This window comes from Ursus arctos, unplaced genomic scaffold (genome assembly GCF_023065955.2).
Source record: "Ursus arctos isolate Adak ecotype North America unplaced genomic scaffold, UrsArc2.0 scaffold_31, whole genome shotgun sequence".
Classification (NCBI taxonomy): Eukaryota; Metazoa; Chordata; class Mammalia; order Carnivora; family Ursidae; genus Ursus; species Ursus arctos.
Window position 1 is genome coordinate 8100630 of NW_026622997.1, and position 27325 is coordinate 8127954.

The 27325-nt window shown below is 50.7% G+C and overlaps 1 protein-coding gene and 1 long non-coding RNA gene across 4 annotated transcripts in view; one reads left to right on the forward strand and one right to left on the reverse strand.

Moving 5' to 3' along the window:
* Positions 1-27325, reverse strand: part of SLC22A23 (solute carrier family 22 member 23) — a 173687-nt gene that overhangs the window by 76487 nt on the left and 69875 nt on the right. Inside the window, exon 1 of one of the 2 annotated variants that reach the window (XM_044388725.3) lies at positions 18176-19753. The exons of the other annotated variant lie outside the window; for it this stretch is intronic. Within the exon in view, the coding sequence (XP_044244660.3) occupies positions 18176-18296 (121 nt within the window). The 5' untranslated portion in view covers positions 18297-19753. Of the gene's footprint in view, positions 1-18175; positions 19754-27325 lie in introns of those variants that run through there. 2 annotated transcript variants of the gene reach the window in all.
* On the forward strand, positions 3526-7765 carry LOC123001727 (uncharacterized). 2 transcript variants are annotated; one of them, XR_006410938.3, is made up of 3 exons: positions 3526-3709; positions 4679-4819; positions 5675-7765. It is a non-coding gene; the product is annotated as an uncharacterized LOC123001727 (long non-coding RNA). The 2 variants fall into 2 exon arrangements; XR_006410939.3 differs by having other exon boundaries at positions 4546-4819; positions 5675-6587.

A 27325-nucleotide genomic window follows, 5' to 3' on the forward strand; every position in this document is an offset into this window, starting at 1 on the left:
CCCCTGCAGTTTCCGGAACCCTCTCTAGGCCTATAGGGCATCCCCTGTCGGCCCTGAATTATTATAGTACCCGAATATTCCTTCCTTCCTCCTCCTCCACCTCCTCACAGCCTGGCTTGCAGTTAGGCTAACAGTTACGGTTGGCATAAGGAGTTTTTATCAGATTAAAATGCATCATCCCTCTTCCCACACACAATTGTGTTTCTGTTTGGTGGAGAATACTGAATATCCAACCAAGGGCTTTAAATATCACCGCATCTGCGAAGGCAGAAGAGTAGAGGGGTAAAGATGGATTCTTAGAACTATTTAGAAATAAATAAGCAAAACATGAAAGGAGGAAATTCATTTTCCGTGAGCAGTGCCCCAAACAACCTAATATCATGAGGAGAGAGATTCGCTTGTTGCTCCCGTCTCTCTCCAGCTAGAGACCCAGGAGACACGGCCTGGTCGTCTGAGCCTTGACACCTCCGATACACGTCGGGAGCCGACCACACTCACCTCTGTCCCCCTTCTCATCGGCAAAAACATTAGCACGCTGTTGCTCCTGAGTCTCTGTGCTCCTTGGGGTACACAAAAGTCTGGGGTGGGGGCGGGCCACGGCTGACGTAACATTCTTTCCAAGTAGTCCACACAGTGACCAGTACACACCTCCCGGCAACAAAAGCTTCATGACAAACACCGGACTCTCACTATGTGCACTGTACTAAATTCTACTCTTTTTCTTTCCAGATGGTAAGAAGGATTCCCCCCAAATGGACCTCAGAACCGATTAATGTGCTAGGGAGCTGCAGTTTTAAAATGCTGCTTTATGATCGGGTTGGGAATCATTTCCCAGCCTTCTGGGTGAGACCAAGTGTAAGCAGAGCTCAGAAAACGATGACCCGTGGGCCAAATTCTGCCTGCGGCCCGTTCTGCATCTCCTGCTGCCTATTTTTATTCGGTGTGCGAGCTAAGAATGGTTTTTTACATTTTTAAATGGTTCGGAACAACCAAAAGAAGAATAATATTTCTTGTGAGAAATGTATGTGAAATTCACATTTTAGCGTCTGCCAACAACATTCGATTGGAACGCCGCCACGCTCATTCACTTCCAGATTGTCTGCGGCTGCTTTCGCACCAGAATGTCGGTGCTGAGTGGGAGCGACACAGACCGGGGGGCCCATGTGGCCCGAGATGCTGAGTTTCTGACCCTTTACAGAACAAGCGAGCTGGCGCATGGTCTAAGGCTGGGGTAGGTATACGGGATTATCTGATTAATTTGTCAAATTGGTCGTCGGAGATAGGATGTTATAGTCTTATTTCAGTTTCTAACAAAAAAATCAGTAACATCACTTAAAGTAAGCAAATCATGATTTTTATTATGAGAACAGAGCCCTCAAGGAGGCTGAGCTACCTTCCCATCGGAGAGATAACACAAACGGAATTTCTCAGGGCGTGGGGGAGATGGCCCTTCTTACTTCTGTGCTCCGAGGGTGATGAGTTGGCATCAGCGAAGGGCATTTTAATTTTTAATGCTCTCTCTCATGGAGGCATTTAATTTGTGGTGGAAGAGAAAGATTTTTGAAAAGCTATCCCTTTTGCATTTGGTAACTTACAATCCCAAGCCTGCATTTCCTCCATAAGAAGTAACACCAGGCAGATCAGAACAAATTTCACTTAAAATTCAAGAAACCAACGTTAGCTGAAAAGGACCCTCAGAGTGGCTGCAAACAAAGGCCTCGTAAAAGGCTAATGCCATTTGTATAGAATTACAGGAAAGAAAGTGAGAGCTGGGGAGGCCCCACAGCTAAAGCCCCAGCTTTTGTGAGACTCCCACAGCAGAGAAAAAGAAATCTCCCTGTTAGCTTCACAGCCCAGCGTTCTTTGTCCGGTGTAATCAGAGTACGGTGGAAAGTGCTGGGGATTTAGCTTCTTGGGGCAGAAAAAGGAGGGGGAAGGAAAAGGTAAGGGGAAAAGTGATCCGGTGTTATCGCTCATGCCGGCAGAAAGACAAATGTCAAGATTGTGTGGGGGTGGGATGGCTGAGATGGGCAATGGACTACGGGTCCGGGGTGGTGTCTCAGGATTCCGGGCCGGGGCGGGCACTCCTGACTGTACAGTCGGAACTAGTGAGCAGTCACTGCCGCTGAATAAATGGCCCTTTCTTCCCCCACCTCTGTTCCCACTCAAGCCCAGCAGCGCTAGAAACCTCTCCTCTTTGCCTGTCCCAGCTTCAGCCCAGGAATGTGCCATTGGCCACTTTGAAGACCCACCACATCTCCCCCAAGCCCCCCCTCAGCCCCAGAGCAGCTGGCCTCATGAAGGCCACCATTTACTATTTGGTAACAAGATGGTAGCCAAGGTGCTTCCTTGTGGGCAGAGGCAGGAGTGCTTCCTTGTGGGCAGAGGCAGGGCAGGAGACCAAGGCTCTCACAGATTCCCATCAGATATGCATACCCCCAGGTGGGCAGGATCCAGGAAAACAATGCCAAGGCCTGCCCTGCTCTCTGCAGAGGGTGGGAACCCCGCCCTCCAACCCCGGGAGGCAGCCCTAGTTCCCTTGTGGCCACAGCAAACAGGAGAGCAGGAAGGAATGCTCAGGGCTGATGATGGCCCAAGGCCCAACTGGCAGGGCTGCTCCTACTCCCAAGACGTGTGAGATGAGAGTTGAGACAAAAGCTTTCCCCAGCCTCCCCCTGCTGGAAGGTGGGCCACAAAGACAGAGCGGGAACCTGGGCCTATGGGGACCGCAGAGAAGGGTAGGTTGTGAAAGGAAAAGCGCAAGTGCCTCTTGTCCTACTCCGACAGGGGACACACGCATGCACACATGTGCACACACACACGCACACACACACACACACACACGCTGTGAGAGGCATTGAGCATACCAAGCTTCCACTCTAACAATGGTTTATAACAAAAGGGAAAGAAAGCCCACTGCAAGGGTTTAATTTCTACAGGCTTGGGTCTTTGTGTCTCTACCTCGGTATCATTTTCCATCTGCAAATCAGAAGCCTCTACCGGGACTCATCTCAGTTGTGGAAAATGGAATCACTTGGGTCCTAAAATCATATTCTCACGTCATGTAAAAATCGCCAACTGTCTCAGCAGCAAGTTTCTTTGAGTTCTAAGAACCACAAGTGATGCTTACCAGTTTTTTGTTTTTTTTTTAAAGGTTACAATTCTGTCATTAATCTGAGTGAGATTTTTGCTGAGAAGGGAAGGCATACAGCAAAACTTCAGGCTTGCACAAGAGTTTGGAAACACACCTGGGTCCACCATGCCCACAAGTTGAGAGGCCTGCAAACATCTGGGAGAAGGTCAGAGAGCCCACCTGACCTTCCCACTGCTGACAGAACCAAACCCCCATGACTGGCTTTGTTTCAACAGATGGTTGTTGCTGAGAAACAGAGCAAAAAGTCTTACTTGAAAGTGAAGGCGGTAAGTAAATATAATTACTGTGCAAATATTGACTGTCCCACAACACATCAGGTGAAGCTAAGATTTGCCAACACTCTGCTTAATCTAAAATTACATATACGAATTGCTAGTGTCCAAAAGAATAACCCATATCTTTCGGCAGAAGAGACAGCGGAGGGCTGCAAAACACAGATGCTTGGGGGCTTTACGGGGCTGCCCGAACTGCAACCTGGTTCTCCAGTAAATGGACAAAAAAGGAGAAGCTCTGTCTGTTGAATTCTCCACAGCACAGCCAGAACTCCAATTAAAGGTACCTCTGCCCCCTACTCTCCTAGTTGCCAAATTCACCTTTCTCTGTGGCTGGTTTAGTTTACCCAACTGCCCGTATCACCCCCAAATCTCAGAATCTCTCAGGTCATGTGGCCGAGTGGCCTGGATCATATCCAACCAAGAACGTGGAGACCCTCGGCTTTGAAACATCCCAGCTCTGATTTAGGTGTCTGTTACCCTTTAAAGAAAATCATATAGATAGAGCCATGAGGAAAAAAGTTCAACGGAAAACACAAAGACTAGAACTACTGGGTGGGTGGGGCAGCGGGAGAAAGAGAGAGGATCAACTAAGGGCCCACGCCCAGTGTGGAGCCCAACACCAGGCTCGATCTCATCATGACCCTGAGATCATGACCTGAGCTGAAGTCAAGAGTCGGATGCTTAACTGACTGAACCACCCAGGCGCCCCTAGAACTACTGGGATTTTGGTCACCAAATGGGTCAAGTGTTGCTCTCCCAGGTGGGGGTGGGGTGGGAGGGGTTGGGGGATGGCCTCTTCTTAGGGAAGCTCTGACAAGTTCTTTCTGCCACCCCAATGTGCTCGTGTGAGTCCTGCTTCTAGGAATTGCTGTCCCCAAGGACCCCGACTCAGGTAGCCCCCGCAGCCCCTTTCTTAGTTGGGGAGGACCTCTCTCCTCCACTAGTGAACGTTTCCCAGGACCTCAGCTCTGGCCCTGAACATAACAGCACTAAAAAAGCCACATGCAGAGGCTCCTTCCAAATCCTAGCTAGTGATTTTTCCACATCTCCTGTGAGTGGGCTGCTTTGCTTTTTCTAGAAAGACAGTGGGAAAAAAAAGTACCATTCCTTGGGCAGGTTGACTGAATTCTCGAATGCGTTCCCTGGAGTGACAAGGAGTGAGACTATCTTCCCGATCAGGTAAAGCTCCTTGGCAGACTTGAATGGCTTGTGGGAATTTCAACACCAATCACACATATTTATTCCTTAGAGCTGGCAAGTCCAAGACAAGAGCCCCATGAAAGGATCAGGGAAACTTCCAAACCAGAAGCACACAGGCTGCTTAGCGTGACAGAATGGAACGGATCCTTGCCCCGCAGGGGCAAAATACTTCTTTCAAGAGGACTCAGTGGTGAGTTCAATAGGAAACGTACATTTGCCAAGAAGCTAGGAAATAAGAGCACTCAGACACCCTCCCTTCTTCTGCCTTTGGTTCCACAGCACCTTTACCTAAAGGCAAATTAGGTGAAGGAAAGAAAATCTCAGAAAGTTTGAGATTCTCCTCCCATGTCTCCATGGCATTCAGTATGTGCCTCGATCACAGAGAATCCCGTACGGTGGTCAGATGCCACAGCCACACTAGAGGCTCTGTGCCTCAGTGGCAGGCCCCAGCATCCAGCAAGCACTCAATAAATGCTGGACGCACCATTTGTTAGCAGAGGAACTACATGCATGAACTGAAACACGGTCTCTGTGTTTTAGTCGACGCCCATTCAGAGTCTTAGGGAGAAGACAAGGAGTTGGAGGGGCTGCTCAGATTTCAATTATTCACACCACCTCTAATTTCCTACTAATCAATCAAATAATTAGTGAATGTCTACAATGGGGAAGGTACTATGCTGAGCCAAGTTACCATGTAATTGGTTGCCGAGTCTCATAATTCAATGTCATCCTCTTCAATTACTACTTGTCAATTAAGATGGTAGTTCTGTCCGATCGTGGGGAGGCAAGATGGCGCAGGAGAAAAAGGAAGGATCCGAGCGTCAGAGGGGTTACAGCATTGATTCCATCTGTCCCTGAAAGCACGAAGCATTTGCATGCCTTTGTGCTGCACGTTTTTCTTTAAATAGAAAACAGGAAAAATACTGAGGCTTCTATTACTGGGCTCACAAAATGAAAAACAAACAAGTAAACAAAACGGTGCCTCTCTGTGAATACAACATGCTGGTATTTAAATCCTTATCTTTGGGTTCTTATCCCCCCGCAGCTTGGAAATGGTCTCCTTCCTTTGTGGTTACTGCCCTCGCCAATCAAACAAATACTCTCACTCCCCAATACCGCCTAGAATCTCTTCATCTTTACATTGTGAAAGAAGATGAACAGGGAGGCCCCAACGCCATCAGTTTCCTTATCGCCAAACTGAAAATCTGAAGTGAGAGCATCAGAGGAAAGAGATGAACGTATTATGTATGGCAGAAGCCTTTGAACTTAGAATAAAAAATAGGGGAAAGACAAATTTCCAAGCTTTAATTTTGACACAGACAAAACAGAACCCGATTTCCTGGCTCACCCACTTTGCTCCTTTGCTATTTCTCAAGGCAAGTCCTAAGGCCTTGTTCAATCCTGAGTAAACCGGAGCTATCAAAACTGACATCACCCCGCTTCATTCCTTGTATCCCTGTCAACATGTACGAAACTCCTGAGCACGAAGCTGAGTTTTAAGAGAGAGAAAAAAAGAAGGAAGTTCAGAAGAACAAAGACAGTATGATACCACTTATCCCGAGCTTTTTACAAGGACAAAACTGTATGAGACGGCGTTCTAGATGCTGCTGAGGGGTAAGCAGAGATGTGGTAAAACCAAAGGAAATGCACAGGGACGCTAAGCAGCAATACAAAACTCCTAGGAGCAGCGGGGGAGGAAGTCGTGGGGCAAGAGGGCCAGACTGTACCAGTGATGCTCTGTTTCTGGGTCTGGGTAGCGGGTTCTGTAGATATCTGATGTCTGAACTGGTTCCTAGTTAATCATAATAAAAGAAATCAAAGCACACATGCTTCTTGTAAGCGCCTTCCCGAAGCCTGCCAGCCCTTGGGATGTGGGCTGCTGGCTACAGGAACTGTTCAAAAGGAGATGAGAGCAACTTAGCAGCCGACAGAACTGGCTCATAAAACAGCGTATTAAACCCAACCTACCAGCCGGCAAGGTTAAGGGGCTGCACTCCCATCCCGGGGGCGGTGGCAACCTTCTTGGGAAGGGGAAGCCTCAGGGGGGTGATCCTGGCTGCCCCTCACTTCCTCGTCTGCTTCTGAAAATACATCTGACCCTACACTTAGCCAGGCCACACTACCCTCCCATGGGCTTCTCCCATTTCTCTGGGCAAATCTTCAGCTCGAGACACAAGCATGTTTATTTTAGAGCAGAGCCTGTAGGCCAGGCCCCGTGTGCGTGCAACCTCTCTTCCCAAGTCCAGAGCTGGGCCATAGCCATGCCATCACCCTCCTACCAGCGCAGCGTAAGGACTGGCTGGCTTGGACCCCTGGCTTTGGAGACCAACCATCACCCATAATAAGGTGTCCGGTTACGCCCAAGCCCTTCAAAGCAGTTTCAGAGGTGTTACCTCACGGGCCCTCACCAAATCCTATAAATAGGGATATGAAGTATTACCCCCATTTCCAACATAGGAAATGGCCCCCTTGGAAGGTCAGTTCATGGGCACCGTGATGCCAAGTAGTATCTCCAAGAGAGGCACAGGTTTCTGGATTCCAACCCCTGGGGCAAGTCCCAGAAGCCGTGGCAGGCCAGACCACACGGACAAGCGGTAAGCACACAATCCAGCAACGCAGCCTGGAAGAGAAAACCGCAACAGGCCGAGAAACGCCAGACCAGGCAGGCGCTGGAGGGGACGCTCACATTTTAAGCAGCGCCCACATCACATTCCCGGTCTCAAAGATCCAGCAGCGCTGAAATGCCATGGGAATATTTATCACTGTTTTGGCCAAACAAACCCTCCCTTACCTCAAGCAAAGGTCAAATGCACTGTAAAACCCCCAGTGCAAACAACCAGCTGGGAGGACTGGCCACAGCCTGGGCGAAGTCTTTGCTAATAATTATCCAGACAGCCTTCCCGTGTAAACACACGCGGTTCGGAGATGGTATACCCATTACTCGCCTTACAAATCAGCACGAGGAAATGACTTCAAGCACCGAGGAGGTGTGTTTCCCTAGCGTTTCACACGCGGCAGTAGCCACACATCTCAACTCTTTCAAAAACTCAGCTGCATAGACTGTGTTGTTTATGCCTTTCTAAATAGCAAATAGATACCTAAAAGCATGTCATGAATAAAAATTTACATTCTTTTTTTTTTTTTTTTTTTTTTTTACCCAAATTAAAATCCCCTTGAGTCTAGGGACCATGCCACATTCCAGGCCCAGCTCCTGACCCAGAGAAAACACCGAATAAGGGTGACTAAGGGAAAACAGAATGACGGCCGTGCAGAATAAATGCACTCCGTCTACTTACGGAGCAAGGAGGATGCGGTGGCGCTAGGCCAGGGGAGAGGCCGAGATGAGTAAGCCGCGTTCCCCGGCTCGGGGCCGGCGGTCTGAGGGAGGAGGCGCAGGCCCAGGGGACGCGGCACACCCAGGTGTGATGCGTGCGCTGCAGGACTGAATCCTGGGGAGGATTTCACAGGGGAATCAGCATTTGGACTTGACCTTGAGGGGGAACGTCAGCAGGTTGTGCTGCCTGGTGGGTGGGGTGTCCGGGGAAGAGAAGGGCCGAGATAGACGGAGTGAAGGACAAGCCCTGGAAAGACGGCAGGCACAGAAGAGGCTGAGAGCACGGGTTTAGTGATCAGCGTCAAGAAGTCCCCGGGGAGGGTTCGGGGTCACCCGATGACCACAGATCAGCTGGAGCCTCGGCTCCCATGAAGCAGCAGCCGGCAGGGACCTGCCTTCGCGAGGCCACGAAGGTCCCGGGAGATGCTGCCAGTTCTAAAGGGAGGCTCTGGCCTCCCCCTGCTTTGGTCCTCCCGGGTCATCTGAACCCGGCCTCCACCACCTATGGCGTTTTCACGTCAGGGTCACTGCCACCCCCCGGCCCCCCGCCCCCAGCCTGCGCACCCCGCTCATTCAGTGTGACAGGACGGGAAGCCCCAGTTAGACAACTGCAGAGCAGAAAACTCTGGATGCCCTCAGTGCCGCAGACAGACAGGACAGATCGCGGCGGCCGAGAACAGCATGGGCGCTGCGCTCAGAAGGGGCAGGGAGGAGGGCTCCCTGCACCACGTCACTCTGGGGCAGTGCTAGAAGCAGCAGCTCCCTGAGCGCACCTGCACCCTCGGGCTGGCAGCAGACCCTGTGAGCCAGGCTGGCCGCTCCGGCCCATCGAGCTTCTGCCATCGAGTGGGGCCTCTCAGGCCACACACGGAAATACCATGCGAATAAGTATCTTGAGGGCAAGTTTAAAACAGAATGGAACACAAAGAAGATACACAGGCCACCACTAAGCACATGGAAAGGTGCTCAACCTCACTGACTGCTAGGGACATGCAGATCCAAACACTAGGAGATGCCACTTCCCAGCCGTCAGGCCCAGCAATTCCATACGTACCCTGGATACATACCCCAAATGGCTGAAAGCAGGGACTCAAAGATACTCGTAGACTCCTGTTCAAAGCAGCACTACTCATAGCCGCAGAAGGTGGGAACCACCCAAGTGGCCATCGGCTAACGAATGGACAGACAAGATGGGGTACATTACCTATAAGAGAAGTGTTCCATCTTAAAAAGGAAGGAACCTCTGACACATGCCGTGACATGGATGGACCCTGAGGGCGTTATGCTCAGTGAAACAAGGCAGTCATGGAAGGATTAATACTGTATGACCCCACTGACATGAGGTCCCTAGAGTTGTCAGATTCAAGGAGACAGAGCGCACAAGGGTGCCTGCCAGGGGCTGGGGGGAGGGAGAATGAAGAGTTCGTGTTTAACGGGTACAGAATTTCAGTTTTGCAAGATGAAAACGTTCTGGAGATGAATGGTAGTCCAACAGTGTGAAGTAGTTAATCTCACTGAGTTGTCTACTTCAAAGTGGTGAAAATGGTAAATTTCATCTCATGTGTATTTTACCACCATAAAGAAAATCCCCCTCCTCCAAACAAGCAAAAAGCCCCAGAAAATGTACAGTAGGAGTATCTGCCCTTGGAAACTCTGACCCCTAGGGTGTGTGCCCACCCCATCCCTACCCACACAAGGATCCTCGTGCTGGCCCCTCTTTTCCTTCAGGGGGATCAGATAAACTCAATCACCAAGAGGCAGAAGTGATTCACAGAGCTTGCTGTGTTTCCACTCTTCAGTAGTCAATTCTGTCTGATGTGGCTTCTAACAGAGAATTACATTCGAATGGTCAGCGTTCGGGCACTGGCTCAGTCACAGGGGAAGGCTGCTTCCAGGCCTTTTCATCTCCTAAGGTCAACCCCCACAGTCGCATTCCACTCATCCCTACTTCCCTGATCATCCGAGCCTCAGACGCTGTCCCAGGTACTCAGGAAACAAAGAGGACCGTGAGCTCAGCGCTCTGTAATGGGGACAGGCCAGAGGCGGGGGTGCTCCCACAGACACCACCGGGGATGTGGACATCCGGCCTGGGCCAGGAGCAGGCCGAGGAGGGCGAAGTGAAGGGGGCTTCCCTGGGAGGGGAGGGAGGGGTGCCACGAGCTGGGGGGAGCACAGCGGGTAGTAAGGGGGAGGGCAGGGTACATGCAGCAGCAGAGAAGCATAAGGCCAGAGGGACCCCATGTCCAAGGTGCAGAAAGCAGCCCATGTTTTATACTTCCACAGTTCATGTATTTTCTATATCTACGCATTTTATGCTTGCCCCCTAGTTAGATGGCTCAAACGACGGGACCTGAACCCGCTGGGATTTCGATCAGGGCGTCCTCACCCCAAAGAAGCCCTGTAGCTGCATCTCACAAAACACAACCTCTGCATTGCCTTTTTACCAAAATAACAACAATCACCCACAACCAAACAGCACTTCAAGAGGGAGGATGCTGGGTCCTCCGAGCCCTCCCTTTTTAAGAAGTTTTAAGATGGTACCTACATCATTTTTCACCTTTTTAAAAACTAGGATGAATTAAATCTGGCCAATGGGTGCTTTATCCCCCATCCTGTCCTTCTCTGTCATAACTTTGAGTGCCTTGGGTCACCTCAAACGGCATCATCATGGCCAGGAAAGGACCAGCCCGTCACGGTGATGGAGGGGTCCAAAAGTGAGCAGCTGGGAGAGGTCACACAGGCCAAGGTCCTGAGAGGGAGTGGGGATCCTAGTTCCATCTCCAAAATTCTGGGATTTGGGTCTCCAGATTTATACTTTCATTCCCAGTTTCACAGAGAGCGAGGGACTGGGCTGATGCCCTGGGAGCGATCTCTCCGCATCACTAATTCCTCACTCTCCTTTGAAAGGGCCGGGAACACCCGTCCTATAAAGCACAGGCTTGACAACAGCACGGCCTATGTGATCCAAGAAAAACCCTCGTTAGCTTTCTTTCCCAATATTCTTTCCGTGGAATCGCGTTCATTATTGGGGCACTAAGAAACACAAGGCCATCTCAATAGAGTACAAAAGGCACCCACGCAGTGAACATGAGCACAGTGTGACATATGAGCCAATTCCCATGCTCATAGCTAAGAGCACACAGACACAGTGCCTACTGTGGGGGACTACAGTCGGATCCAGAAAACACCCCAAATCCAAAGACTGCACCGCCTTGTGCTGCCACGCGGAGACCATAGAAACACAGAGGAAACGTTTGGTTCACCTTCCTCAGAGATTCATAGGCAGAGCAGTGAACAGAAGGCTCTGCAAACCTCTATCAGGTATGTACGTGCACACACACGTCATCATCTTAAAGTGCACTCAAATAACATCAGGATACATTTGAATCAGGCATTGAAACACCCAAGGAAACCCTTTCTTGACCCAAATAATTGTTCAACAGGTAAGGGCCTGCTGGGGTGCTCCTGGGGTCTTTCCATGGAGCCAGGCTCTGTAGGATTAGGATTAATGACCCCCCACAAAGCCCCAGGCCCATATTTTTAAAGAAGGTAATACGGGACCAGAGTTCTGGGACCAGGGGGAGATCCCCAATCTGTCATCCCTGAACGTGGTCTGTCTCTCCACTGGTCACACTGAGCAGTCGAAAACAGCTAGCCCAGCTTAGGTCCCAGAAGCGTACAGCACCCCCATTAACCAGGAGAGGGAATCTTAATTAAGTGTAGATGTCAGAAGGCCATCAGATCAAGATTTTTGAGGGCAAGGGGAACAGGGTGGGGGGAAAGAGGAAAGTTCTGTGCTGGCCTCTGCCACGGGCCAGGCTCTCCGTTTCTATGGGTGTGAATGAAATATTAAACAGGCTCAGCCAATTAGCAGCCTTTCAATGATGGATGCTCAGAGGCTGAGGAACTGAGTTTTGATCCGCGTTCTCGCTTGACGGCTCAGCACTCAGCCGAGAACAGTTTCCTGTTCTGTTGTTAGCATTCTGTTCACCCCACTTCCCACCCAGCTGGCAGCACTTGGTGGGATCTGTGCCCACCACGGCTTCCGGCGGTCTCTGGCCAGCCCAGGCAGCCTGATCCCTGCGCCGAAAGCATGTGGCCTCCCCTGCCCTAAGAAAGTCTAACGGGGGCTCTTCACTGCGACCCCCAGGGCCTGTCTTGCAGCCCATCACCCATAACTTCTGACGAGGTCAGAAATGGGCTCTCCAATCAGCTGAGGACAGGAAGTGCCTTTTTTGGGGTGGAATGGACTGTGTTCCAATAAAACTTTATTTACAAAAACAGGTGATGGGCCATAGTTTGCTAATCTCTGCGCCAGAGGCAGCAGTGGAAGGAGCCATCTTTAGCAGACAACTGCAGGAAACAGGGTGTAGCATGTGGTAGAGATGGGGACCAGACTCAGTGGTTACAAAGTGAGGCCAGAATGCCACATTCTTTTCCAGTTTGGAAGGAGTTGTTCAATGAATATTTATTTTGGTTCACATTGCTATAAACAGTAATAGTGATGGTTGGGCCAGATTAGGAGAATCTTCACTTGTCTGGTTCTTCTAAGATGGGATAATGAGAACTGCAATTTTCACTCTTTGAAATCTAACAGTTTGACCTCAGTTTTTTTTTCTTAAAGACCCTTTTTCCTTGTTAAAAAAAAAAAGTGTGACACACTTAAGCAGTGGCATTTTTCCCTGTGACTTAGGTTCCTATCGTTTCAAAACAAACAAACAAACAAACACAAGCAACTGCCTCTCCCGTCCACCAGTCAGTGTTTTCTTCCTGCAGCCCCAGCTCCTCTGTCCTCCCCGCACACAGCGGCAGGGGAGAGGCTCAGACTGCTCGACAACCATGTAACATCAGGGCGGAGGGCCAGCAGGAGCCTGTGGGGCTCTGTCCCAGGGCCCAGGCCAGCAGCCAGAACAGGACGTATAAGACACGGGCTGCCTGGATGCTGCAGCGTGGGCAGCCTTCCTTCTCAGGGAACAGTGACGGCCCAGGGGACGCAGGCTGAGGAGAAGCTGAGAGGGAAGGTGAGGGCGGTAAGGGAGAAGGCGGAGGTAAGAACGTGGCTCAGGGACTCGCTTCCCCACTCACTGCCCAGCCGTCCAGGGGTCACCTTGACGAGACAGACTGCTTGCTGCCTGAGGTGAGCCCCAGGCACAGTGGGGGCCCAGTGGCCACGGCTAGACTAGGCCGTGGTACCCCCAGCATGGAGAGGCCTGCCTCCTACTCTCCCAGGACAACGGCACTCTGAAAATCTCGCACTGCAGCCCGGCCCCTCCTTGCTTCAACCACAGCCATGCCCCCGGGGAGAAAGAAATTGGCTTTTCCAGGGGCAGCGGTGGGGGGAGCCCAACTCAGCCTCTGCTCAGGCCCCACTTCAGCAACTACTCCACTGCCCGTTGCCGCTCTTATCCTGGCACACTCAGCGGTACCAGCAGGACATTTCCGAGAGGACATAGGGACATGGGACAGAGCAAGGGACCGCCTGACCCCACGAGCCATTAGCCACTGACTATGCACAGTCAAAGAGCATGCTTCCCCTTTAGGCCACAAGATTCAAGTATGGTCTAGTTGGTGGCCCAGATGGGTGCCGACTTTACGTGACCTGACCCGCGGGCCCAGGAAGCACAGGACCGCAGCATGGCCCAACATCCACGGCCCAACATCCAGGCACCTTACCAAGTCATGCCTCTGACGACCAGCTCTCCGGAGCCACTTTTATCAGTCCATTTGGGATGAGACAAAGGTAAGGCATATACAGAGAAAAACAGCCCACTATCCAGCCTGCACCCAAATCTGCAACATTATCTCACTTGAAGATGAACACCAAGGGTCTTGACAACGCCACTGGCACAGAGCTTTCTAGTTTAGAAAAGCCTTCCTGCACGTGCGAGTGCATCTGATCCTGCGTCATGGGGTAACATGGAACAGGTGCAATTCTCAGTTTATATTTTAAGACACTGAGGATCAGCTCTCTGAAGTAAATTGCCCCAGGATACAGAGCTAATGAAGGCCTGACTTTGGGACCAGAATCCATGTTCTCAGACTCCTAGGTTAAGATTCTTTCATACTCAATTCCCTTGTTAAAACAAAAAACAAACAGTCAGGACCAGTGCCGGTAAAGCCCTGTGGGCTGGGGTCGTACCTGTCCCATGCACCCTGCTCACATGCCTGTGTGATGACATGCCTGGGTCTGGGCACCTTGCTCATACTACAGAATGAGATCACACCTCTCCCAAGTGCCTTGCTCCTATCACGGGATGAGGTCCTATGGGAAGGTCATCTAAATTCAACACAGAGGTAGCGGAAGGTGCCAGGAGGTGACCCCACTGCTGCATTTCAGGGTCAGCTTATGAAGCCCCGATGTGAAGGAGCAGCTGGAGAGGGAAAAGTTACTCCAGGCCAAGGAAGCCACCCAGGGGAGGAGGAAAAATGTCCCATAGCCATTTGTGGGCCTGCCACTCGGGCTGGGCCTGGCTGGGAAGCACCACACAGGGAGCGGCGGGAGATGCGTGGGCTAAGCCTGGGACTCGGCGCTGAGAGGATCCGAAGCCACAGAGGGAGGTGATGGGTTTGGGGTGCAGAAAGGCTACTCTGGCTGTGGGATGGAGAGTGGCTCAGAGGGAGGGCAAAGCTGTTCTGAGTCCCCAGGAACCAAGGGGAAATTAAAGGAACATGAGAATAAGGTGCAGGGGTCTGCTGTGTCGCCAAGGTGGCAAAACTGCTGTGGCTACACGGGTCCTCCGTCCTGTATTCTGGGCCGGGGAGACACGGGAGGGGACTGCAGTACACTGATCTTGGCATAAAGCTCGGAGAAAGGATAGGACTTCCTGAAATACTGGCTGCTACATCAGCCCCATCAGTCACTAATTGCTCAGTCCCCACCGTGTGCCGGCCCCGCTTGGGTTGTGCAGATGCAGTGGTGAACAAGGCTGGCAGGTACCCGCCCCTGGAGAGCACACATTCTCTATCTGACAGTGTTACTGACAAGGAATTAAACTCTAAAGAACACAGATTAAACCTATAACCATAGAAACTGCCCACGATGGATTTTCCAGAATAATTCCATTAAAAAACTCCTTTTTTGTTGTTACCGTAAGACAAGTGTTGAGCTGGGGTCCACAAAACTCACTCGGACCTATTCCACAAGCAAAACACCCACCCAAGATAACAGTCTTAGGGAGAGTACTAAACCACAGAGCCGACCCCCAGCGGAGCCGCTGCGGACCTCGGAGCAGCGGTAGGTCAGTCACGCTTGAGCAAGTGCCTCTGCGTCCCACCCCGTCCTCTACTCAAAATAAAATTTCACTGAGATTTGTCAATGTTGCAGCAATCACCCTGATATTTCCTCTAGAAGGAAAGGGCAGGGGATGGTCTCAAGTCTTCGGCAGTACGCACATGAGCAGGACACTAGCTACCCACAAACACGGCCTCAGTCACTCCAGGCGCCCCGGAAACTCTGGATAAGACACTGCCGTGAGCGAACCTTTAGAGAAAGTGCACGTGTACCTCGAGGGAAACGCTCTTTTCCATGGAGCGTCCTGCCTTCCTGGGCTTCTTGGAGGTCACAGCTGCTCCAGTCCCCTAGGCTTCAGAAATGCAAAGCACATTTCTTAACAGTCCGGAAATCAAACTCTCGAGGCAGGAGGAGGGTCCCTGCAGGTGCAGTTAGGCGGCTGTTCAAAGCCTTGTTCTTTGGTCATCACTGAAAGTGTCTGTGTCTCTACACCCTCAGCTCAGGCACTAAGGAGCCAGGCCTGATGGCACCTGCAGGCCTTCCTCCTGCAGCCCCAGTCCAGGTTGCAGGACCTGCAGACAGCTCTGTGGTCATCGCACTCCCCACGCAAACCGCCCCCCCCCAAAGCCATGCAGGTCCATGGCCACCCCAGCCAGGGCTGAGCGCCATCTAGGTCATGGACAGCGACAGGAGGAGACCGGCACTCACACCATGGCTTAACAATCATCCTGAGAGGAAAACATCAGTATTCATCACATGGAAAGCCTATCACTGGGTTCCAGTGAGGCCAAGGAGACTGAGGATGGGGACAAGGGGCGGGAAGGCACGACCACTAGATCCCCACCCTTTTGGACCAAAGGTGTTTTCTAGTACCAGGGTTTTCAACCAAACTTTGAGTCTTCGGTTCTATATGATAGAATATGTGATGGCACCTCCAACTTGGACATACTGCCCCTCTGGTCCTTCACATCCTGCGTCTTCCACATGATGCCAGCATTTGGGACACTCGTCAGGCCCCCCAGTTTCCTGGCCCTTGAGCTCAACCAGAGCCGTGGTTTTCATTCTAGGATCCACAGATGTGTTTTAGGGATAACCATGAATATTCTGTACTTTTGTGTAAAACTGGGTGGGTGAGTGCGTGTGTGTGCATGTGTGAGACACGCATTTTTCCAGGGGAAGGGCCCACAGTGTTCATCAAATTCTCAAAGGGGTCTCTGACCCAAAAAAGATTCAGAAGACTCAAAAGTACTGCTTTAAAAGGAGCTTTCGTTTCTGTCAAATTGGCCAAATTTCAACATAAAGTGGGTCAGAGCGATTAAAGGCTGAAATAAGTCAAAGATGGGCAATTCAATCTGCAAGATTTCAGGGAAATTAAAACAAACCCTCCGATGCCATAAAGGATGCAAAAGGATTCCAAGAGAAGGAAGAGTCTCGGGCAGTGAAGGGGGAGGGGGTAGGAGAACAGGAGTCAGGAAAGAGCCAGAAGAGGCGGAAATAACAAAGGGAAGAGGAAGTTCTGCCCCAGGCTCGCAGGGACGCCCACTCCGAGATGGATGCCGTTCCTAAGGCGGGCTCCCCTGCAGCCCGGGGAGAGGCTGCACTTCGGTTCCTGTTTGTACTTAAACGTACTGAAAAAAAAAAAATGTGTATACAGCAAAGAAGTCCTGGCGTCCCCCCTGGGACCAACCTGCTGACACGTCAGAACGGCTCAGAGTGATGAGCTAATTAAAATTCTACGGTCTTTCCCAGAGATGGCTCTATTTTTAACCTAATTCTGACTGTCAAAGTGTGAGGTTTACTTCTTGTTTTTTTTTTTTTAGGAAAATACTTTTTTTTTTTTACCTTCTTAATATTCCCATGAATAATTGAACTTAGCTGATAATTCCTCCAGCCTCCTTCAAGCATTTCTTTACGAGAGAGAGAGAGAGAGAGAGAGAGAGAGAGGGATATTCCAGGTGGAAGGGGTCTAAATGAAAGCAGGTGAATCCTGGGGTCCCACCCTGCAGGGCCCCTTATTAAAAATACAAGGACAAAAAAATTACAAGCAAGAACTATAGTCATCAACTCCCTATAATTTTCTTCCAACCCTATGTTCAAGGCAATCTCCACCTCTCAAATGCTTTCCAGAAGTTCATGCGTAACTTGCTTATTAGAAATAACGGTTTAAACATGTTTGGGTTCTCAATTCGAAATGCTTTCTTTAAAGGCCCCGGCCTAGTCCGCACGAGCATTTGAACACAAACACTGCTGAAATGCGTCAGCCTTAAAATGTGTACGTGTTGAAACAATATTGCTTCAATACTCGAAGTGATTTTCAATATATCTTAAGCATAACGCTTTTCCTACAAAACTTTCCCTTCCGTAGAGGGACACTTCCATACTCCAGAGAAAAAAGAAAAACTCAGTACACTGTAGCCACAATTAACATTGTTGTGCATTGTACTGTTCTTTCAGGAGAGAGAGGCGAATTATCCAAAACTAGATCCGATTTTGTGGGGACACCTGTCAGAGGACGGATTACCATGTGCTGAACCTCACCTTACGGAACACGTGCTTCTATTTAAAAAAAAAACACCTTGGTTGGGGATTTTTTTCTTCTAAACCTATTTTTCCAATGATTTTCTGTATAAAACTGAAGGTGGTCAGCCCCACCTAAGAAGGCAAAAAAATCTTTTTAAATTAGGTTTTTGGGGGAAAAATGACTTAAAGGGAAATTATTTAATAAACAATTATAAATGCTTGAAGCAAGTTTTGAAGAATCTTGAATTGGTCCTTGAGGAACTTCAAGTCTTCCCGGGGCCTGGACCCGGGGCGGGGGGGGGGGTGGTCCCCGCAGACTTCCAAGGGCAGGTGGCCCAGGCTGTTGGCTCTGACTTTGTAGGAAGCTCTCTCCACACAGGTGTAAAGAATGTCGCTCTTTCCCAAGACTGCTGAGCTCCAGAGAAAACAGTGTCCAGGTGGGCGAGGAGGGAGGGCTGTACCTGGCGGAGGTCCTCGGGCGTCGGCCAGCTGTTCCTGCCCAAGGCTGCGGCCGCAGGATGCTCCTGGGGTGCCTCTCGGCGCGACCTGCTTTCTGCACCCATCACCTGACTGTGGGCCCATGTGCCCAGCGGCTGGCTCAAACTCCAAGTTGAGCAAGTCCCCACAATGACCTTGAGTGTGCTGATGTTTGCCTACCTTGTAAACATTTAATGAGGAGGCAACATCGATCCTGGTTTAGTTTCAATAATTTGATTGATCTCTTGAAACCAACAAGGCCTTCAAAGCCAGGACATCCCGGACTCATTTCTCTCCACGCCCGCTGCAGGGTCTTCTGACCGCGGCACCCCCTGCGGTCTGCACTTGGTCCCAAGGCAGCTGCACCGTAGGCCTTCCAGGGCGGACGAGCAGCGGACTGATAAGTGCTCTGTTTTCTGAAAACATCTCCTACCTAAGACTTATTACCCACCCAGCTTCTCCTGGAATGTGGCCTCGTTCTTAAGAAATCGTTTTATTTCTTCTCTAAGAGATACTGTAACATGAATAGGAACATTTGAAAAAGTGCCTGGGAGAGTCTCTGTAACTGGTTTTCCTCTCCTTGAGCTTATGGGCATTTTATTTTGCTGTTGATCTGGTGCCATGGTAACCGGCACGACTTGAGGCTTACTTCCTAGACTGAGGGCCTATCACAGACAGTCAATTTAGCAAGCACTTACTGAGTGCCTACCAAGTATGGAAGGTGAATCGATGAGCAAGAAACTCTCTTTCCTCAAAAGGACACACATCAGAGCGCAAAGAGCTAGACCAGGAGTCGGCAAATTTTCCCCTTAAAAAGCCAAATGGCAAATATTTCAGGCGTTGTGTGGCCATGTGGCTTCTGAAGCTGTCCCCACTGCCCCTGTGGTACCAGGGCCGCCACAGACTGTAAATGTATGAGCAGGGCTGTGTGCTAGTAAAACTTTATTGAACAGACACTAAAATTTACATTCCTCATAATTTCCACGTGTCACAAAATATTACCCTCCTTCTGATGTTTTACAACTCGTAAAAAATGTAAAAACCACTCAGAGCTCAGACCACATGAAAAAGGCAGCTGGCCAGAGCTGGCTGGTGGGCCATAGCTTGCAGGCTCCGGGTCTGCACCTGGCCAGCCCCAGGGGGGTGGGGGGGGGGAAGGGAAGTTGCCCAGACTTCCCGAGCCTCACTTTGCTCATCTGCCAAGTGGGGATAAGAATCTTTGTCTTGTGAGTTCTAAAAATTAGACACCTAAACAGAAAAAACAGCTGATCTCTTCCTTGGAGGGGCATCCTGTTTGACGATGACAATGACATTGATAATGGCAATGACAACTGATGATCCTGGACGTTCATTTCCTGCGAGGCGTTGTGTTAAGTGTTACCGACTTTTACAGTATTTCATCTCATCTATGGTGCTGTCGATTGCCGAGAAAGGAGAAGTTACCGGTTGACTTCTTGACCCTAGCACTGAGTGTAAGATGTGTTCTTTTTTTTTATATAATAATATTTTTTTATTATATCATGTTAGTCACCATACAGTACATCCCTGGTTTCTGATGTAAAGTTCGATGATTCATTAGTTGTGTCTAACACCCAGTGCACCATGCAATACGTGCCCTCCTTACTACCCATCACCAGCCTATCCCATTCCCCCACCCCACTCCCCTCTGAAGCCCTCAGTTTGTTTCTCAGAGTCCGTAGTCGCTCATGCTTCATTCCCCCGATCTCACAAATGCTGGAGTGTGCGTATGTGGGAGGGAGGGGGATGCATTTTAGAACTGATAAAAACGGCATCTCTGTGAAGCCCAGAACTGTCCTGCAGGGCAGGCACTACCGAGGGCCTAGGATGGTACTGTGATCATCCTTATTTTACAGATGAGGAAACTGAGAAGCAGTTTTAGGTGCTGGAAAAGCCAGAAGGGTCAGTGCTTTTTCACACGGGCAGGTTAACCTGGTCCGGAGTCGAAGCTCGGCCGTAAGGGCATGAACACTGGGCAGAAGGCTGGACACAGCTGGCACTTTAAATATGCACTCCAGGTTGAGGAGTCTGGCACAAGGGAACTTTCTCCTCAGTGAGAGGACATACATCAGGCCAGTCAATCAGGTCCCTCTCGTATTTCAAAGGAGGGTGTTAATGCAGCAAGAGGTAACGGGAAACAGGAATTCTAAAATGCAGAATAAAAATGGCAAGGCACACTACCATCGAAGCTCGTGGAATTCCTCTTAACAGCTGTCCTGGGAATCCTGTCCAGGTCCTGGACGGAGCAGGGCAGAGGAGAAGGACAGGGAGAGGTTTCCTATCCTTGAGCTGTATTTTCTTGTGTGAAAAGAATGCCTGGGGGTGGAGTCCGCAGGCCTGAGACCAGCCTGCAGCTCTGCCGCCTGGGGAATCAGGCTCCCCTGGGTCTCCCGTCCTTGCTGCAGGGTGTGTGTGCGTGTCAGGGGGGGCTCAGAATGCACTCTGGCCTCCCAGCTCTGCCGTGCACAGCAGCCACCGGGAGCTGGAAGCACAACGCAGGGTGCTGGGTGCAAGTCCGTGGGTGCAGAAATTGCAGAACGGTTTAGGCCACAATTCTCTTTGAAATTCTGAACGGTTTTTCCTCTCAAAATTATAGCTTCAAATCTTTCTCCCCATTATTATTTCATCACCAAATATTAATGAAAAGCTTAAAATATGCTCAAGGGGATGAGATTTCTCTTTTTTCCTGAAAAATGCCAATTAGTCAAAAGCTTGCTCAACACATAGCTTTGGTCTGAGTTGTTGTGCACAACGGAGTCAACACAGCAGACTCGAGACTGCTCTCCTTAGAAAGGTCTCCTCGCCTGGCTGGCCCTTGGCTGGCATCTGGGAACTTGGACTTCAGGAGTCCTCCTGTGCCCTAACGGACAAGCACGGCTCGCCGTGGCTGCACTGTCTTGTACGGACCACGTGGTTGACGCTGAGCACCTGCTTTCCTCTGGAGAGTCTGGAATCTGGTACGTGCTCAGCAGAGGGTGCCTGTGTGACCAGCCTCCAGGAAAAGGCTTGGGTGCTGGGTCTCTAATGAGCTTCCCCGGTCGACAGCATTTATCACGTGTCGTCCCAAGTCACTGCCGGAGCAATGAAGTGCATCCGGCGTGACTCCACCCGCGGGGCGCTCCGGAAAGCTTGAGCCCGGTTTCCTTTGGACTTTGCCTCCTGCACTTTTTCCCTTTGCTGATGTTACTCTGTACCCTTTTGCTGTAATAAATCACAGCCAAACTGGATGCTGCGATGCTGAGTCCTGTGAGTTCTAGTGACTCCCCCATCCATCCTGGGGACTCTTGACACATCCATCCTCAGCCAATTCACTTCGGCGAATGTGCTGTGCCAGGCACAGGGAGGCCTGGGGGAGAGAGGGAGGCCACGCACTGTACTGACCCTGAAGCACGAGTGCATGAGAACCGGGGTCAGATGACCTACTGTCCCATTCCGTGTTGACCAAGCACCCATCACATGCTCAGTGAGATACTAACCTTGTGATTTCTGTCCTTGAAATTTGCAGCCAGGTGTAAGAGACCGTGATGGGGAGGACCACCAGGATGAGGGGGATAGCAGGTGGAGGTGATAAGAGCTAACACTCACCTCCTGCTTACTACATGCCGGGCCCTGTCCTGAGCCCTTTCAATGTCCACTCATGTAATTCTGATGGCAGCCCTGGGAGGGGGCGCTCTTACTACCTCCATCCTCACAGACGAGGAAGCCGAGCACAGAAAGGGGAAGTGCTGCCCCAGGTCACGTAACTAGTTAATGGCAGCACATCCTCTGGCTTCAGAATCCGAGTTCTGAACTAGGAGAAACAGGATCAACTGTATCCACATCTTCAACAACCATAGTATTTATTACATGCCACCCGGCATTAAAATTATGTTTTTTAATAGTGTGTTTTTTTAAAGATTTTATTTTTCAGAGAGAGAGAACATAAGCAGGGGGAGCGGCAGGCAGAGAGAGAAGGCTCCCCACTCAGCAGGGAGCCCGATGTGGGGCTTGATCCCAGGACCCTGGGATCATGACCTGAGCAGCAGGCAGATGCTTAACCGACTGAGCCACCCAGGCGCCCTGCATTAAAATGATCTATATGCGCGTTTTAACGCCTGTGCTAGACTGGAAGCTGTGTGGCCGGGCTCCTGGCCCGCGCACCTCTGGGTCTCGGCCACGGCTCCACACTTCGCATACGGTAAGCACTTAGGAGCACACAGACGGCAGAGAACAACCGTTCGGGAGCGGGAGGTCAGCACAGTGCAGAGCGGCATTGATAGGTCTCGGGGAGCATCGAGGGAGATCTCAAAGGTACGTTCTGCAGAGTCAGAAGGGAAAACAGGCAATCCACGAACCCACGTGGCGGTAACAAGGGGAGCAAAGAGGTGGACCCAGCAATGAGCAGCCTAGGTGGGGGCACCAAGAGACGCCTGGCTGGAGGGAGGGCTGTGCCTTGGTCAAGTGAGTGAAATCCAATGATGACGACCCTGAAAAGTCAGAGTTTCAAACTGACGGGCAGCCCGTGAGCGAGAGCACCCCTTCTTAGCCCCCGGGGGCCCCTGACCATCTCAGCCATTCCTTCCCACTCTGACTCTTTAGGATTCCAGTAGATTCGGGCTGGAATTAGGACGGAAGCCGTGGGTTTTAAGCACCATTTCTGAAGAGAGAATGGATGGACTCTGGTAGCTAATTACAGCAGCAGGGGTGTCAGAGGGGGGCACGGGCGACCTCGTGAGTCACGGCGGTACTGACAGGAGTAAGGAAGTCTGGGCAGAAAATACAGACATTCTCTATTTCACACACAAAATATGTTTATACAAGCAGTCTTCAGAGCTGTAAGAAGTGAGACTTCAAATGACAAGAAGCTACGAGAAAAAAAAAAGGCAGAAAAAATTTAAAAGCAAGCCCAAGAGGAAATGAATTAGTTGAAGGTGGCTTTACCCACCCCTATTCACCATCTGAGGCTTCCAGTACGCCCAGCTTCAAAACAAACCACCCCCTCGAAATACTGCTTACGCAACTGCAGTGGGGTCGGATTAATTCTCATGACTCTATCGGGGCACATTCTGTGTTTGGAAATAGAATATCAGCTACTGACCCTCAGGAAGCTAATTGCTTTTCCACATATCCTGCCCGGGACACAGCCAGCGAGCCACCCGCCACGGGCGTGGAGGTGCGCCACGGTGAGCACCCCCGCTGGGGGCACCGGGGGCACCGGGGGCACCGCGGGCTGGTGCCAGGGCTCCGAGTGTGGCCGAGAGACGAGCTCCGGGCACGGTGGCTCAGTCCTACCGTGCAACCTCTTTGCAGCATTTGTCCTTTACTGCTCCGTGTACAGTCTGTGCCTCCAGGGAGGGGACAGGAAGCCTCGGCTGTGTGTATCTGCACTGAGTATACGGGCCGGTATTAAATATGACAGCATCAGCCATTCTGCAAAATGGCCCCCTTCCAGGTAATTATTATATACTAGGTCACTCCTGGCAAAGACCAATTTCTGGTTTAATGGGGCAGAAAGAAGAGATCCAGATAGAAATGTCTATCAACTGTCTCTATTCTGATTAAAATATTCCCCTTGGAGGAAAGCACATGCCTCTTCTGTTTACTTGAATTTGCCTTTTAAGTAGTTGGTAAACTAGGAATTTTAAGAGTGGAGATAAATTCATTTGGTGCTGTGTGGATTTCAATTCCATTTCTAGCAGGCATTAGGAAGTGTTTTCTGTATTTCGTCTTTGAATACTTTATAGCCATATATATTTCTCTGGAAAAACACATTGCACTTGGGGTAATAAAGATTCTTCAGATTTCATTAAACAATTGTGCCAGTAAGAGCACAGCAGCAAATACGACTGCCGGCTTCAGGATACAAACGTTTATTGTGCGATCATTTCAGAGTGGCCCCACTAGTGAGAAGCCAGACCAAACACTAGACACCCAGCCTCCTCCTCCTCTCTTTTCCTTCCACGGTCTGATTGGAGCAATTCATGTCACCATCGCTGTGCCCTGGCCAAGTAAGGCCAACACCAAATCATGGTGCAAAGGGAACCCCCCCCCCCCCCCGCCAGAACTCTCCTCTTAAGCTGACCTTTCGGAGCCATGTTTGGGCCCCAACCAGCCCTGCCACCTTCCACCGCCCCTGTCCTCATACCCTGCAGCTGGCATTTCTCGGTGTCACCAAACATCTTCTTTCACTGTAGAACGCACCTTCTTGTCCCTGCCCTGAAATACTTCCAGCCCTCCCTCCCACAGGAAGGCTTGCTCAGCTCTCAATGCTCGTGTCCTTCCCTGCTAAGTTTCCATGACTTTTAGCCACCCTGCATCCATCTTTAATTCACGCACCTGTATTACAAACATTTTAGTGTCTGTTAAATATAACTCAGTCCTAAGTTCACTGTACAAATACTGTGCTGGGTCCGTTGGACAAAACCCGATGGGACACACATCTACCCGGTAGGCTGGCTGGAGACAGAAGGGACACTGGTCATACAAAAGGCAAAGTCAAGCGGGGCAGGGGCTCAGAGAGTGAGGGGCCTGCACACCGGCTTGGCGGCGGGGAGATGGTGGACCTGTGCAGAGAAAGGGCCTTCTGTGCTCGCCTGGGCAGCACACGTACTGCAACTGGCTGGCACAGAGAAGATCAGCGTGGGCCCTGCACCAGATGATAGGCAAAGTCAGGAAGCATTCCACGTTTTAAAAAAGGAAAATAAAAAGGCCTTTTGATTTGGCTCAATGAGAAGCCGGTAAGAATTTTGAAATGCAAATGGTAGACGGAGGGAGAAGGCATGTCAGGTAGAGGTAAGGGTACAGATGAAGGTGTGGGGAAGAGGGTTGGGAGCAGAGTGAAGAGGGGCTCCAAGGGCAGGAGAGCCCTGGGGAAGGGATGAAAGAGCCCTCCCGCTGCTCCGATGGCACCTCCTCCAGGGGGCCCTCCACCCTCCTGGCTGGGGCAGTAGCCCCTGCGGTGCACCAACTGTGCCGAGACTGGGTGCAGACGCCTCTTCCTCCCTCTGGTCCGTAAGCGACGTGAGGATGGGCAGGTACCCCCCTTCCCTGGCTTTAGTGTGGGTCACATCCAGTGCGGCCACACTGTAACAGAGAAGTCAGGCTGTTCCAACTGTGGGCTGCAGCAAAATCAGTTAAGCTACAGGAGAGTGAACATCAGCATTCTAGAAAGACCACGGGCGCCCAGAGTCACACTGGCGAAGGAAGAGGCTGGGGCAGGGAAAGAGTCAGGAGACCACTGAGACAAGCGGGGCCTCCCGTAGGCAGGGCAGGGGCTCTGGGAAGGAGGTGTGGACGCCTCACACCTGGGGTCTTCTCTCCTCCAGAGAATGCCTGCTCCGAGGGCACCTCAAGGCCCTCCCACGGCCTGGCGGCCACTCCCAGAACAACACGACATACACGGTCAGCACTTTGTCCTGCAAGACTCAAGGGGCACTGAAACAAAACTTTTTATAGACACCCATTACTGTCATTACCCTCCAGGCAATAGGCCTCCATTTTCCTTGAGAAGCCATCGGTTTCTCTCCTTTCTGTATATGCTCCCTGACAACTCCGGCCTCCCGTCACCATCTGAGGGCCATCGGACTGTTACTCAGAGGTCTCAGTTCTGACGCGGGTTCAGACACCCTCTGTCTCGCTGTAGGTACAACTCTTAACCTCTTGTCTCAGCAGATTTTAACAGGAAGGACGAGCCCTGGGCTGCAGTCTGGGCCCGAAGCTGCAGCCCCAGCAAAGCCCGTATTTATAGGACAGCCTGGCCTGGGCCTCCCTGCCAGCCTGCCCCTGTCTGTGCTGTTTTCTCCATGATGTAAGCCCGATCGCCTTAATGAGCTCCCTGGAGACGCTCTCCTATACCCAGCCTGCCTCTGAGACAAGTTCCACTCTCTAACGCTGCGTGGAGATCAGAGCAGAAATTTAAAACATCTTTCTCATCTACCAAAGGGGCTTAAGTGTCTTCTTCCCCAGAGACGTCTTTTCTTCTTGGCGAACGTCTTATAATGTACTAGATTAGAAGCTCTCTGAGGGAAAGGCCCACTTTTTAATGATAATCTATAAACCTTAAAGATCATCAAACGCTCCCTGGGAAAGCTCAGGGTATGCTTCTCATTTTCACGGATGAAATGTCGATCTCCTGCTATGGGACGCTGTCAATGACTCAAGGATATCACACTTGCTGGCGTGGGGTGGGAGGGGAGGGGCGGACAGCACTTCTACTTGGTTTTGGAAATTTTAGCTTCTGTGAAAGAGAAAGGCAAACATACCTCGTGGGGACTGGAACGCTGCCGTGTTTCCTTTCCCTCAATATTAAATTTCTCCCACTAATTCTACCCCTGCTCCGTATCACTGGAACACGAGCTGAAAACCTAAAGCTGTGGAGGACGTGCTTAAGGCAGAAACTTATGCAATTCCCACTTGAAGTCATGCAGCTGGGTGGGCTCAGATTACTGATGACTGCTCCAGCCTCCCTCAGTTCCCAGCAGAAGCCTTTCAAAGGGTTCCTGCAGTTTTGTTCATTAGGGACGATGAATGATGTGCAGACATTTCCCCAGTGTCAGGGATCTGTGAACAGGATCGATTTATATCTTTGGGGCTGGGGCAAGGGAGAAGCAGAAAGAATGCCTGTGTGTGAGCAAGGGACAGAGAAGAATATGGAGAACACGTGACGGATAAAGGGGAGAGAAGTGAGAGATACAGAAGTCCTAAGTGTTCAAGACACAATTGACAGAAAACAGGTTCTGGGTTGGAACAGTGCTCGATACGTGAATACATCAACTCTACAGGGCCAACAGGGTGACTGGTTTACCCAAACTTGACAAGTGAAACAGGCTGGTGGAAGTTGCAAATGAACAGAAGTCAGTTTGGGCAACTCGGGGTGATGCTGTTGAACACAGCACCTGCACTAGCCTGCCCTGCAAGGTCCGACCCAGCTGTGTCAGCTGTGGGTAGAAGGCCTTCCTATAAACCACAGTAACCAGGAATTGATAGGAAGAATATCAAGGGAGTAACTTACAAGTACCAGTTAATAGTATTTATATACACTTGTGTCCCCTAACAATGGCCTGCCAATGCAACAAACATTTCTTGACAGTATCAGGAAAGACTTTGCACAAAGTCTTATGGAACTGGACCCCAACCTG